Source organism: Channa argus, chromosome 13, assembly GCF_033026475.1.
Source record: "Channa argus isolate prfri chromosome 13, Channa argus male v1.0, whole genome shotgun sequence".
NCBI classification, from domain to species: Eukaryota; Metazoa; Chordata; class Actinopteri; order Anabantiformes; family Channidae; genus Channa; species Channa argus.
Window position 1 is genome coordinate 20,218,853 of NC_090209.1, and position 12,747 is coordinate 20,231,599.

The 12,747-nt window shown below is 40.0% G+C and overlaps 1 protein-coding gene across 5 annotated transcripts in view; it reads left to right on the forward strand.

The window, feature by feature from the left end:
- trim33 (tripartite motif containing 33) overlaps positions 1-12,747 on the forward strand; it is a 28,715-nt gene that overhangs the window by 7,653 nt on the left and 8,315 nt on the right. For 3 of the 5 annotated variants that reach the window (XM_067527828.1, XM_067527829.1, XM_067527831.1), the window contains exons 3-14: positions 336-489; positions 830-962; positions 1,969-2,085; positions 2,238-2,352; positions 3,317-3,463; positions 4,579-4,696; positions 5,026-5,303; positions 7,223-7,420; positions 9,308-9,364; positions 9,597-9,797; positions 10,373-10,505; positions 10,652-10,715. In XM_067527828.1, coding sequence (XP_067383929.1) covers positions 336-489; positions 830-962; positions 1,969-2,085; positions 2,238-2,352; positions 3,317-3,463; positions 4,579-4,696; positions 5,026-5,303; positions 7,223-7,420; positions 9,308-9,364; positions 9,597-9,797; positions 10,373-10,505; positions 10,652-10,715 — 1,715 coding nt within the window. The remainder of the gene's footprint in view (positions 1-335; positions 490-829; positions 963-1,968; positions 2,086-2,237; positions 2,353-3,316; positions 3,464-4,578; positions 4,697-5,025; positions 5,304-7,222; positions 7,421-9,307; positions 9,365-9,596; positions 9,798-10,372; positions 10,506-10,651; positions 10,716-12,747) is intronic. The other 2 variants (XM_067527830.1, XM_067527832.1) reach the window with 1 other exon arrangement.

Below are 12,747 nucleotides of genomic sequence, written 5' to 3' on the forward strand. Positions count from 1 at the left end.
ATTTGGCCATACAGGCATATGTTTGTTTGTGAACACAAAAAAATGGATGGCTTAACATTTGATTGTTCCCCTCTCTGTGATAATGAAACTTATTTTTCGTTTGCTTGTGTTCTTTAGTATGTTTTCACCAGTATATCCCTAATGCATCTCCCATGCATTATTAATTCCTTAGACACCAGATGTGTGTTATACCTATTGTACTTTATTGGCAGCTTATAAAAGCATTTAATTAAAGAGGAAGTTTAGATTTTATATGGCAGACTGGTATTTCCATTGTACAGCATTGAGTACAGTATTGATTTATTGTGGATGCTTATTGGTGTTGTCTTCTCAAGGTGTGTACAAGTTGCGAGGACAACGCAGGAACCATTGGCTTTTGTGTGGAGTGCGGAGAATGGCTCTGTAAAACCTGTGTGGAGGCTCATCAGAGAGTCAAAATTACCAAGGACCACAAGATTCGCACAAAAGAGGATGCTGATGCTGTATCTGGTAAGAAAAGTGATGCACACATTGAGCTATTGGTTAATGAAACCATATCTGCAGAAGTCTCAATAAGGCACACCCTTGTTAAAGCACATTGCGGTAGTGCCGATAGGCTGTTGCCATAGTAACAGTGCTGCAGAATGTGGTTGCTTAGTTAATACATTTAGCTGGTGAGACCATACATACAAAATCTCTTACCAGAGTTTTCAGATGCCTTTTCTGTGTGTTTGCATCCTTAGTTCAACATAACTACTGGGCCTTTGATTTAGTTAAACATAACTTTCTTCTTGTTCTTTTCTTCTTCTTTCTCTTATTTGGTATTATTTTTCTTTCTGTACATCTGCAGAAGCTGTTGGTACATCAGGACAGAGGCCTGTTTTTTGTCCCATTCACAAGCAGGAGCCACTGAAGCTTTTCTGTGAGACCTGTGACACGTTGACCTGTAGGGACTGCCAGTTACTGGAGCACAAGGAGCACAGGTAGCTGAGCTCAGGCTGCACATACTATATATACTTATGGATGAAAATGGACATTTGTTTGTTGCTTGAACTTGTTCGGCATGCTTTAGGCCATTTTTGTAGTTTGCAGGTACTGTCCTGTATTGGCAACTAGTTTCCAAAGGTAGATTGTCAGCTCTGCCAGAAACCATTGCTGTTTAACTTCAGCACATTATAAAAATGAGTTGCAGACCGCTGAAAACATTCCTGTTATAGCAATTAGCTTTGTGTTTATTTTTCGTGGAACTGTGATTACAAACGCGCATAGGACAATAAGGAAATTTTTCTCACATTATGCTTTTGTTAACTTATGGTTGTCCATTATCACATGCAGTGTCTCAAGTCCATGTGGACAACCAGTACCAATCCAGCCCACAAATCCTAAGGACAACCTATTAAATTGGCTCTAGGGGACAAATAAAGTGATTTGAGTTGGACACAAGGGAAATAAATCATACACGGTGTAATTTGAGACACACATGCTGTCTACTCCAGTGGTATATTCCTAGTATTATGTTCCACAAGTGCATTTGTTATCAATATTTACATTATGTAACAACTAAAGTTGTCAGCTGGCTTATCATCCAAATCATGAGGTTGGTTACAGACAAGGTTTTCAGTAGATAATAACAGTAGATTGTAAACCATGTTATTAGAATGTGGAGTCCTGCTGGTTTTTCATTATTGTGATTATCTAATTAGGGGCTGATTTACATCTTGCAGGGTGGATAGAATCTACCTGGCAGGATATAAAACAAAGCTGGAGTCAGCAGATGAATCAGCAGGATGCATAATTCTCTTCTACTTTAGTACTTTCCTAATTGACAGGGTCTCTGTCTGGCCCATTTGTGAGCTGACAATGTTATTTTCCTACTTAAACCTAATGTCATATCCTTTTTCTTTTCTTTTTTTTTTACTTTTTTCATAATTTGTAAAATCATGCCTTATCATGATTATGACTTTAAGAGGATTACCTGTCTGCTCTTAGGTACCAGTTCTTGGAGGAGGCTTTTCAGAACCAGAAAGGCATCATTGAGACCACCATAGCCAAGTTACAGGAAAAGAAAAACTATGTCCATTACTCTGTCTCTCAGGTGCAAAGCAGGTGCGAGTTTTTCATCTCTAGGTTTTTCTTTTCATTGTTACTCATAAGCACAGTTTCTGTTAATGTTAATACCCATGGTGATGGTCTAACAGCATTGGGTTTAGTGGGTAGTGTCTTTAAAAGAAGTGTTTTGCTATGTTTTTCTGATCTAGGTTAAAAGAACTGAATGAGACACATAGGAAGGTGGAGCATGAGATCAAAATTGCAGTATTTACTCTCATAAATGAGATCAACAAGAAGGGGAAGTCACTGCTGCAGCAGTTAGAGGTAAGAGCAGTATTGAAGAGTATTCAAACTCAGTCTGGCCATATAGTGCCAAATTATTGGGGCATTTGTTAACTTCAATAGATTTAAAAAGCTAGTTTGCTAATGTGCTAACTGACTGACTTCATCAAAACATGCAAATTTAACTGTTGAAGTTTGTGTGTTTGGAGTTTCCGGTATGAATATAAGGTATACAAATACAATGGCACATCCGGGGCGGCAGTTGCGCAGTTGGTAGAGTGGCTGCATACTGACCATAGGGTCGAAAGTTCGCTCTTCCCAAACACATGTCGAAGTGTCTCTGGGCAAGACACCGAACCCCCAACAGCCCATCTCCCCATCCCTAGCCACGCAGTGCCGGTCCCAAGCCCAGTAGAAATTGGGGAGGGTTGCATCAGGAAGGGCATGTGGTGTAAATAATTGTGCCAAATCAACATGCAAACAAATGATTCGCTTTGGCGACTCTGAACGTATGGGATAAGCCGAAAGCACAAAAAAAACCCCAATACATTGGCACATCCAACAACACAGTTGTCAAGGTATTTACACTGTCCCCCATTGGGTGTGTGTCTGTGCGCATGTGCGTTTGCATGCCACCATTTTTAAAAATTGAGATTAAAAATATAATGTACTCCAGTACGACTCCACTACATACTTTGACCTCAGTAATAAAAAACCTAGTAGAATTGTCACCCTTCAACCAAAAAACTGAAATTACAAACTTGTAACAGTGTAATTCATGGCAGAGCCACTGTATTGGATTGCATTAACTTGCTCAGGTGTATCTCTCTAGATATCTATGTAGCTATCTATACATGCACACACAGACAACCACCCCCTCACCCCAATGGGGTCATTACACCCTCAAATGAGATTCGGTGTGGTTTATTTTCATTCATTTAACTACGGTGTTCAGGCTATTTCAATAGCTCTCTTTTAACCAAAACAAACTAACCCTTCTTTCTAGAGTGTGACCAAAGAGCGCAGTTTGAGGCTTGTGGCTCAACACAAGGATACCACCCAGTTGGCCCAACAGATCCACCATGTGCTCAACTTCTGCCAATGGGCCATCGGTACTGGCAGCAGCACAGCACTACTTTACAGCAAGAGATTGGTATGTTTCTTGTGAGTCCCAGATGTTGATCTATTTGAAAGGCTTAAAGCAGGCAGCAAGTTATAATTTTAAATGTCTTTTAGGATTGAAGAAGTGCTGTAATTGAATTGCAAATTGTTGCCAAACATGAGAAGGTGTATACTAATTAACAGTAATCCTTGTTTTTTGGAATCGTTGATTATCTATCTGCTCCTTATACAACTTGACCTGTCTGTCAAATGTAGGGTGGTAGCTTTTACATGGTTGTCTGGAAATTTTTCAGTCATACAGGTCATGTTGATCCTAGTGATGCTGTTAAGCAGAAACGTTGCCATGTATACGCTTAACAGGTTTGTAATCAGCTTTTTCCAACTAAACGTGCACAAAAAAAAGGCTGCAGATGGGAACACACTGCTGACTGAAGGGAGAGATTAATAAGGGGTCATACCAACATAGTTGATCTAAAGTTGGACAGAAAATGTAACTAACACAAAATTCCTCGTAGAACTCTAAATCACTTTCCTCCACAGATTTCTAAAATTCATTTATACCACTGGGGATTACGTCCTTTTTTTTTTCTCTCTTTCTAAAACAGTCACTGACCAGTTGTGTCCCACTCATTTAAACTCTGGGGAGTTAAATTGTTAGCACCTTTAGCATTTTTGAGACCACCTGTGGGTCTGATTTTAGTCAAGGTTTAAATACCTGACACTCCCAACCAGCCAATAAGTTCTGATGAAGTCCTTTGGATGAGAGGTGAAATGTCTTGAAAAATGTAAAGATTTACAAGCAGGTACACACACTACTGAAAAGTTAGTTAGTACCTTGAATTAGTACTGTGGCTATTTTTCTCACCTGTATACTTTTGGCCAAGTGTTTATTAGATACATTGTTGAAGTTGCAGAACCAGTTTTCCCCCACTTTATGTGGATGTTTCTTTTCTGCAACACTTTTTAAAGTGGATTTGAGTACTTAACCACAAGACAGTCAGCAAATGAGATAATTGTGATAACTTATATTGTGTGATTGTGGAATAATTCCCTCATGGCACTTGTTTGACAAATGGTTTATTTGTTGCTCTCATAGTACTGCTTACTTACCAGAGAACATTTATATCTGTATATTTGTGCATGTAGATACTCTTCCAGCTACGCCAGCTCTTCAAGGCCAGACTCGAGCCAGCTCCCCAGGCCAATGGAGTTGTGCGCTTCTTCTGTGACCCCACCTTCTGGGCCAAAAATGTGGTGAATCTAGGTAAGGTTGTTACAGCCAACATTCCTCTGTATGAATAATTACTTAACTATAAGACATATTTAGTTCATGAAGTGAGTTTCATCTGATATTTATATAACCTTTGCATCTGTCTTTCTAATTCATAACAGTCTCTAATTCATACAAGTCTTGCTTAACTGCTTGGTCGCAAAACAGCTTGAAATTATGCAGTAACCTGTTGAATAATGTAACCAGTTTACAAATGTATCCTGTCCCTGCTGTATAAATAAAACAAAGGATGTTTCACAGCTTTCCACATGAAGTACACTTCTATAAATTATGCTTAGTGTCATCTCTTCTTCTACTTGTAGGTAATTTGGTAATTGAGAAACCGCCACCACCTGCACAGCCGCCCAGTGTGATGGTAGGAGGCCCTCCTATTTCACCAGGGCAAGGTCATCCTGGAAAACACCCAGGACAGATAAACCTAGCCCAGCTCCGTCTGCAGCACATGCAGCAGGCAGCCTATGCACAGCAAAAGCAGCAGCAGCAACACCACCAGCAGCAGATCCAGCAACAGATGCGCATTGCTTCCCAAATGTCTCAGCAGCACCCCAGGCAGGCTGGCCCACCCATGGTTCAGCAGCAGGTACAAAAAAACCTTCACTACTTAAGGTTCCACTGTAAAAGATCTTGGATCTGTGATCTTACCATCCAACTCATCAAAATATTATTAATGCCACAGAAAATTTAAAGTTATTTTTATTACTTAACTAATTGTTATTTCTGATTTGGATGAGATTTTCTCCAGACCTCTGAGCATAGGGTTGGGCGATATATATTTTGCAATATCAGAGTTATATTTATTGGCCAAGTTTGCTAACACATATAAGGAATTTGCTTCAGGGATTGGTTGCTCTCACGGACATGTTCATGGAGTAACAATACAGACAAGATGAAAATGACAAATTACATACGAGGGGTAAAAACTACTGACACATAAGAATGGCCCAATCTGTCAGGCCCAGGTTCAGTGTGTAGTAGGAAATACATCCTCTGCTGAGCCTTTCTAAGGATATAGTCAGTGTTGTTCTCCCATCTCAAGTTATGGGACTCCAAAAATGTGAAGGATCTCACAGTTGACACAGGCCTGGAGGATATGATGAGGGGTCTAGTAACCTGTATGTCATATGTAACTTTTCCCATCCTTACCTGCTGTGTTCTGTTGGTGAGGAAGCTGGTAAAGAACTGAAAGAGGGAGGGGGATACAGAGAACTGGGAAAGTTTGGAGGACTGAATTTCTCGAGTTAAGGTGTTGACCGCTGAGCTGAAATCCACAAACAAAAGCTGCGCGTATGTCCCAGGGCTGTTAAGGGGGTCCAGGATGTAATGCAGTTCTATATTAACTGCGTCCTCTGCTGACCTGTTTGCCCTGTAGGCAAACTGCAGGGGGTCTAGTTGGAGCCCTGTGATGTTTTTCAGGTGGTTCAACACTTATCGTTCCCATTTGTTGAGGATTCGGGTAAAGATTAGGGCCAGTTGGTCAGCATAGACCTTTAGACAGGTGGGGCTGACCTTATCTGGGCCTGCAGACTTCCTGGTTTTCTGTCTGTGGAAGTGTCTGCTCACCACCTCTTGAGATATCCTGAGGGTATCCAGGGTGCCTGAAGGGGAGCTGTTTGGTTGAGTGTGCACCTTGTGTGTCTTGAAGTGGAAGTATGTGGGTGGATACAGGTGATGTGGCAGTGATCTCTGAGCTAATGCAGGTGGGAGGGTGTTGGGCTGTATTTTCAAAGCTGCAAAAAAATGCATTCAGACAGTTTTTTGTTCTCTTCAGCAGGTGGGGAGGGCCTCCTTTAATTTGTAATGTCCTGCAAGGCTCTCTACACTGTTGTGGCATCACCGGCAGAAAAAGCTGTTTTTCAGCTTTGAGCATAATTTCTATTTGCCACCTTGATCTCCTTTGTCAGTGAATTTGTGACCTGCCTGAACAGGAGTCTGTCCCCACTTCTATAAGCTTCTTCATTAGTTCTGTGAAGCTGTCCGGGTTTAGCTGCGAACCATGGCTTGTTGTTGGTGTATATGCGATAGGTCTTGGTTGTCAGACACACATGTCCTCACAAAAACTGACATGATCTCACAGTGTCAGTCAGTTCACCCAGGTTTTCAGCTGCTGCCTCAAAAACACTCCAGTCTGTGCAGTCAAAGATGTCCTGCAGCTGTTGCTTTGCCTCTCAGCCCATCTCAGTTTTAACTAAAGGCTTTCCAGATTTTGCCTTTGCTTATAAGTCAGCAGGAGATGAACCATGCAGTGATCTGAGTGACCCAGAGCCTCTCTGAGAACAGAGCGATATGCATCTTTCAGTACACTGTAGCAGTGATCCAGTGTATTATTGTCTCTAACGGGGCAGTTAATGTGCTGTTTATACTTATGGAATTCATGGTTGAGTTTTGTTTTGAATATGTATGCATGTATGAGTGTGCTTCCTGTGTTTATCCATTTATTTCCTTTATTACACATTGTCTGGTTGTATATGTGATTTTTTTTTTTTTTTTTTTTTTGTCTAGCCTCCAAGGCTCATCAGTATGCAGCAGCTACCAAGAGGGCCTGGGGGTATGAATGGTGGACCAGGTCCTCCCATGTACCCCTCCCATCACATGCGCCTTCCAGGTCCCGGTCCGCCACAAAGCCGAATGCCCACAGCTCAGCCAAGACTTAATGGACAGCAGTATCCCCCCATGATGCAGCCTCAACTACAGAGACAGGTCTGTACAAGTGCTCTGGATTCACATAATGCAAATAATGTTATTTTGTTATTTTACAGCATATTTTGATTGGTTGGAATTACCAGGTGATTTCTGTTGTGTTTGTAAAACATTTGTTGGTGTACATAATACCCCAAATAACCAAAATATCCCAAAAGTTGGGATAAATTAGGTGTTGTTGCTCTTAAGGACCCAAAGATTTTAAAGCAGAAATGTACAGTATTTTAACTATGTTGCTTGTGCAACCTTATCTGTTTAATTCAAATTGCATAACAAAGAAAACCCCCAAATGTATTTTTACTAATAGACTGTAAAGTGAGGCTGTAGTTCTCTCTTGACATTGCAAGTTAAAACCTGAATAGGGATCTAGTGTCTAGTGGCTCTTAATTGCAATCTTAATTCTTCATAGTACTGGGATTTGGAGCTGCCTTTATTAAAATAAAATCATTTAATCAATGTGGGTGTTTATTAGCTATTGTGTGTGAATAATATAAATAAAATTCCTGTTTTAATTTTTAAAACTGCCTTATTATAGACCAAATTCAATTCAAAAGTTAACAAATACATTTAAAGTATGTCCTTACTGTAACCCTATCGTAAGTGTCAAAATGTAAAAGTGAAAACAAAACTAGATGACTAACTATCGTTATATAAAACAGGCATTATTCGCTATAAAGTTACCTGGGTGAAGGTAGCAATTATTCAAATGAAAATGCAAATGGCTCTGTCTGTACAAACAGAGCCCAGTTTGCATTTTCTTTCTTGTGTTTAGGTAGAATATTATATGCCAATTTGGAAGCTGAAATGTTTAAAATGCATAATGTTGTGCTTGGCAGTAGTGGTATCTTCTCAGCTTGCATTGCATCTTAATTAAGTTAGTCCACACAAATGCCACTTGCCACTTGAATTTAGATTACATGACATCATTAAAATACTTGAATATCTGAATTGCTATGCTTAGGTTCTAACTAAACCAACAGGTCTTTGATTTTGAAACACCTGTTTCACAACACCCCTGAGAATAGTGCTTATGTGCTGTTTCCTCATTCAGTTCAACTTAGTACTTCCTCACCAAGGTATCTTTGTTTTTACATGCACTTAAGTAACAGATCAGTCGGTTCTCTCATGAAAGCTGATTTCTTAACTCTTACATCAACAGGAAAATTGGTTTCTGAAATCAGGGTAGAGAATTATGGATTTCTTTTTCTGATGTGTATATATGGTTGACTGTGTTTCTAATCAGCTTTCTCCATAGTTCATTTGCATAACAAAATACTCCAGAGAATGTATTGAAGGCTGTATGAGGAACACATAAATGGGGCAATGCTGGCACTTTTTCAAGTCTGCACAACGTTGGACTGAAAATTTAACTAATGCAAATTATCTGTAGAAGTCTAAATTAGTCACTTTGCACCGCAGTTTTTTTTTTTCTTATTCGACAGTTTGCTCTGTGGATCACCTGTGTCTCTCCACTTTCTTTCCCTTCATCTCCACTTTCGCTGTCACTTTGCAGCAAAACCAATGCAAAAAAAAAAAAAAAGAAAGAAACAGAATGCAGTGTTTACTGTCAGTATACAGATACAATTTGTCCACAATATGTCCAAGGTGGAGGAGAAATCTGACTATTCGTATGCTGCATGTATTCTCCAATTTCCAGTACCCAATTTTCTTAAGTGCATGTAAACTCTGTTCCCCAAATACACAAGTAAGCTTATTTTTCTGAGTAACCAGTTTACTTAAATGCATGTAAATACACTATCTATCCTAACAAGGCTAATTACTTGTTTAAGTAATGTGTACTAAATGAAGTTGTACATTCAATGCTTGCATGTAAAACTAGGTAAAAGAAAACTCCACTATATCCAGCCACTTTTTCTTTTTGTCCAGATGTCTATAGAATCTGAGATGAGCCACCAAAGGTTTCGTTTCTTACTACAATCAGGGGTTTGGCACCTTTTTCCTACTTTGTCATTTGTGTGTTGTGCAGCATGAGTCGTCACCCAAATGCATGATCATGCAACCATGTTGATTAACAACAATCTTTCTAAAAGTCAGTGAATGACCTTCTTATTGTTGCTGTGCTCCCATTTTTCTTTACTTCCTTTTGACTCGTTATTACTTCTTTCCTTCCTACAATCGTTTCTTCCTTTATCTCTCCCTCTCTTTTTCTGTGCAGCATTCCAACCCTGGGCACGCAGGCCCTTTCCCGGTGGCGCCCCTCCATAACGCAAACCCCACAAGCCCCACGAGTGCCAGTATGGCCGGAGCACATGCTCACCGTGGCCCTGCGAGCCCCATCATAGGTCCCATTGAGCTCATCCCCTCCGTCACCAATCCTGAAAACTTGCCCTGTCTACCTGAGATCCCTCCCATACAGGTACGCTCGTTCTAATGTCAGTCTCAACAAGAAATCTTCAACTGCTGTTTTTTTTTTTGTCAGCCAAATGAATCTTTACATGACAGTTAGAAAGTTAGAAATTGAATTACCAATAACAAAACAACAGACAATAAAATATGATACATTTATATTCAGTAGCACTTGACAGTTCGTGAAGCCTATTAGAAATGTCTCTCTCTACACAAATATGATCTAAAGCTAGATCAGATTCTGATACTGACCCGAAGTCCTAAAACGGGATACAAAAATGACTTTCTCATCTCTTGTTGGAAATTATACAATCCTTTTGTGTGTGCCAAAAGTATGTGATTCACTGCCTTAGGTAACTGGTGGTGGCCCAATTTTGCAGCAATAATTTTGCCATAATGACTAGAAAAGATCTACAACCATAAAATCTTAGGAAGTACATAAAACATCAGAAGTAACACAGCTCTAACAATGTGTCCTCTAATGGGTTGTGTTTTCCTTGATTGAGAGTTAGTTTTTCCTGAATTACTTTTGACCAACTTGATTCTCTGTTGATATTTTCACTACCATTGTTCTGTCATCACTAGCTGGAAGATGCGGGCTCTAGCAACCTTGGGCATCTCCTGTCTCGTTACATCACAGCCAGCACGCAGAATCAGCAGGGTTCAGTGGATGTGAATGCTTCACCTGGACTGTCCACACACTCACCTGGATCTTCAGGTACAAGGACATTCAGATACACAATCAGAGACTCACATGCAGGGACTCTCATTCAGACCTACATAGCTTCCTGTGTAGGTGTTGTTTACTTGTTTTATGCTTTATTTCCTCCTTTCACCTGTTTCCTGTCTCACTTCTGTCTACAGGTCTGTCCAATGCTCATACACCAGCACGACCTTCAAGCACATCCAGTACAGGCAGCCGAGGCAGGTAAGATGACCTGAAGGTATTTTAGAAAATTCTAACACACCAGAGTCCAAGTCAGTAGTTTAATAAACATAAATAAACAGCTGTGTTAGTGCTTAATACACTGACACAACTTCTCAGCTGAGGTAGGGCATAGTCGCCCTGATAGACCTTAAGCCTCGCTTTAAATTCACCACCAGAATCTGATGGTGAGTGAAAGCAACCAGAAACTATTGATAGGTAGATGAGACTTCATGGATTGTATGGCAAAGTTCCCTAACTGTGCTGACACAGTATTCATACTGTGTTGATGTATCACTCAATAGTGACGCCTGCTGGGTTACAAAAATATTGCAGGCAACGTGGATGAAGCGTGTGGAGACTGAATGTGGTTTATCCCATCTGACATGTAGATGAATGTTCCTGTTTAAATAACCAGCTAATAATAAAGTTCTAACTGAATGAAAGAGGTGTGTGTCTGTGTGTGTTCCAATTAGTTTGAATATAACCAAATTAATATATGACTAATAGTATGTCAAATGCAGAATGTACAAAAACCTTCTTTACAAGGAATTATAAGAGAAAAACGTGAAATAAAAAACTTGCAAATAAAATGGAAAGGTCAGTCATGTGAAAAATATTTTTAAATGAGTCCTTCAGAAAGGAATTTTAAACATAATTAACTCAAATGAAAACTGAGCAAAAGTGGAAAGAGGAAAGGGAAAAAGATGCTCCCAGACAGGAGAAAATTTCCTTTTTTCTTGATGGTTCTATAAATATCAGTGGATATTGGTCTCCTTTCCTCCATTCAGTACGAATAGAATCAAAAGTACCATTTCCCGATATTCACAATTTGGCGTTTCACTTCCTTACGTCACTGTCGTATCGGTCACTGTAGTATCGGTCACTGTATTTTTTTTCTCAAAGCCATACACTCATCGAAACGGGGTTTTGCTTTTTGTGCTTGATACATGGACTGACCCTTCAGGATTGTTTGACCCATCTGTATGAGCCAATGAGGGTTTCCTCTGTTTTTCTTTATATTGTGTATTCTGTACTGTAATGTATTGTGTTACGTTTAGACGTACTGATGATGTCATTAGTAACATCATTTGGCTTTGTTGGTTGCCTTGGTAGTTTACCTTTTAAGTTTGTGGTTTATCGGTCAAGGGAACAATGCTAGTGCTGAGCTAATGAAGGGAGTATACATGACACGGTAACTGGAGCACAGGGACTGACTACCTGGGAGTGGGGACCACAACAAGGTAGAAGTGAAAGGTTCAGTGTGTAGCTGTGGAGGCACACTGTTTCTCACAGAGTTTTGTGGATTCTGCCATACTTTGAGAAGCTTGTATGTATGAAACTGTTTGTGAAAGTGTGGTTGAGCTTACTGTTTGTTCCGTCATTGGCTAAGTTGAGAAGCAAATACAATAAATGGTCAATGCTCGTCATACAATGATCTCTGGAGTGAAGTACTTGCTGGAACATCAGATTCGAGTAAGATCGTCTCTTCACCATCACTACCAGAAACTGGTTAAAACCCCTAAACAACCCTAAACTTTAACCATCCACACAAAAAAGATGGAACCCACATGAGGTAATACCAATGAGCCCAACAAAGGACACTAATTTACCACAATTGTTTATTTCGTTTCTTAAGGGGGGACTGGTGGATCACTGGTAGAACATGGGTTGGGATGCAGAAGGCTGCGGGTTGCGACAGGAAAGGCACCTTGTGTAAAAACACATGCCAAAGCAACGTGCAGAACATATTTCCCTGTGGTAGCCCCTGAAGGGACAAGCCGAAAGATGTTGATCTTTGTTTATTTTATTTCTCAAATACACCATTAAGACAGCTGAGGAACGTCATGGATTTATAGGTAAGAATACATTAAGCCCAGGTTATAACCACCTTAATTAGTGCCCCCTCCAGCTACCTGCAAGTAGACCACAAAACAACTTGACAAGTCTGAGGGCCGTCACAGTATTTAAGGGGGTTGATGTTGTTATTTAGTTAAAACAACTGCAATAATGTTCTCTGTGGTTTGTTTTTCTT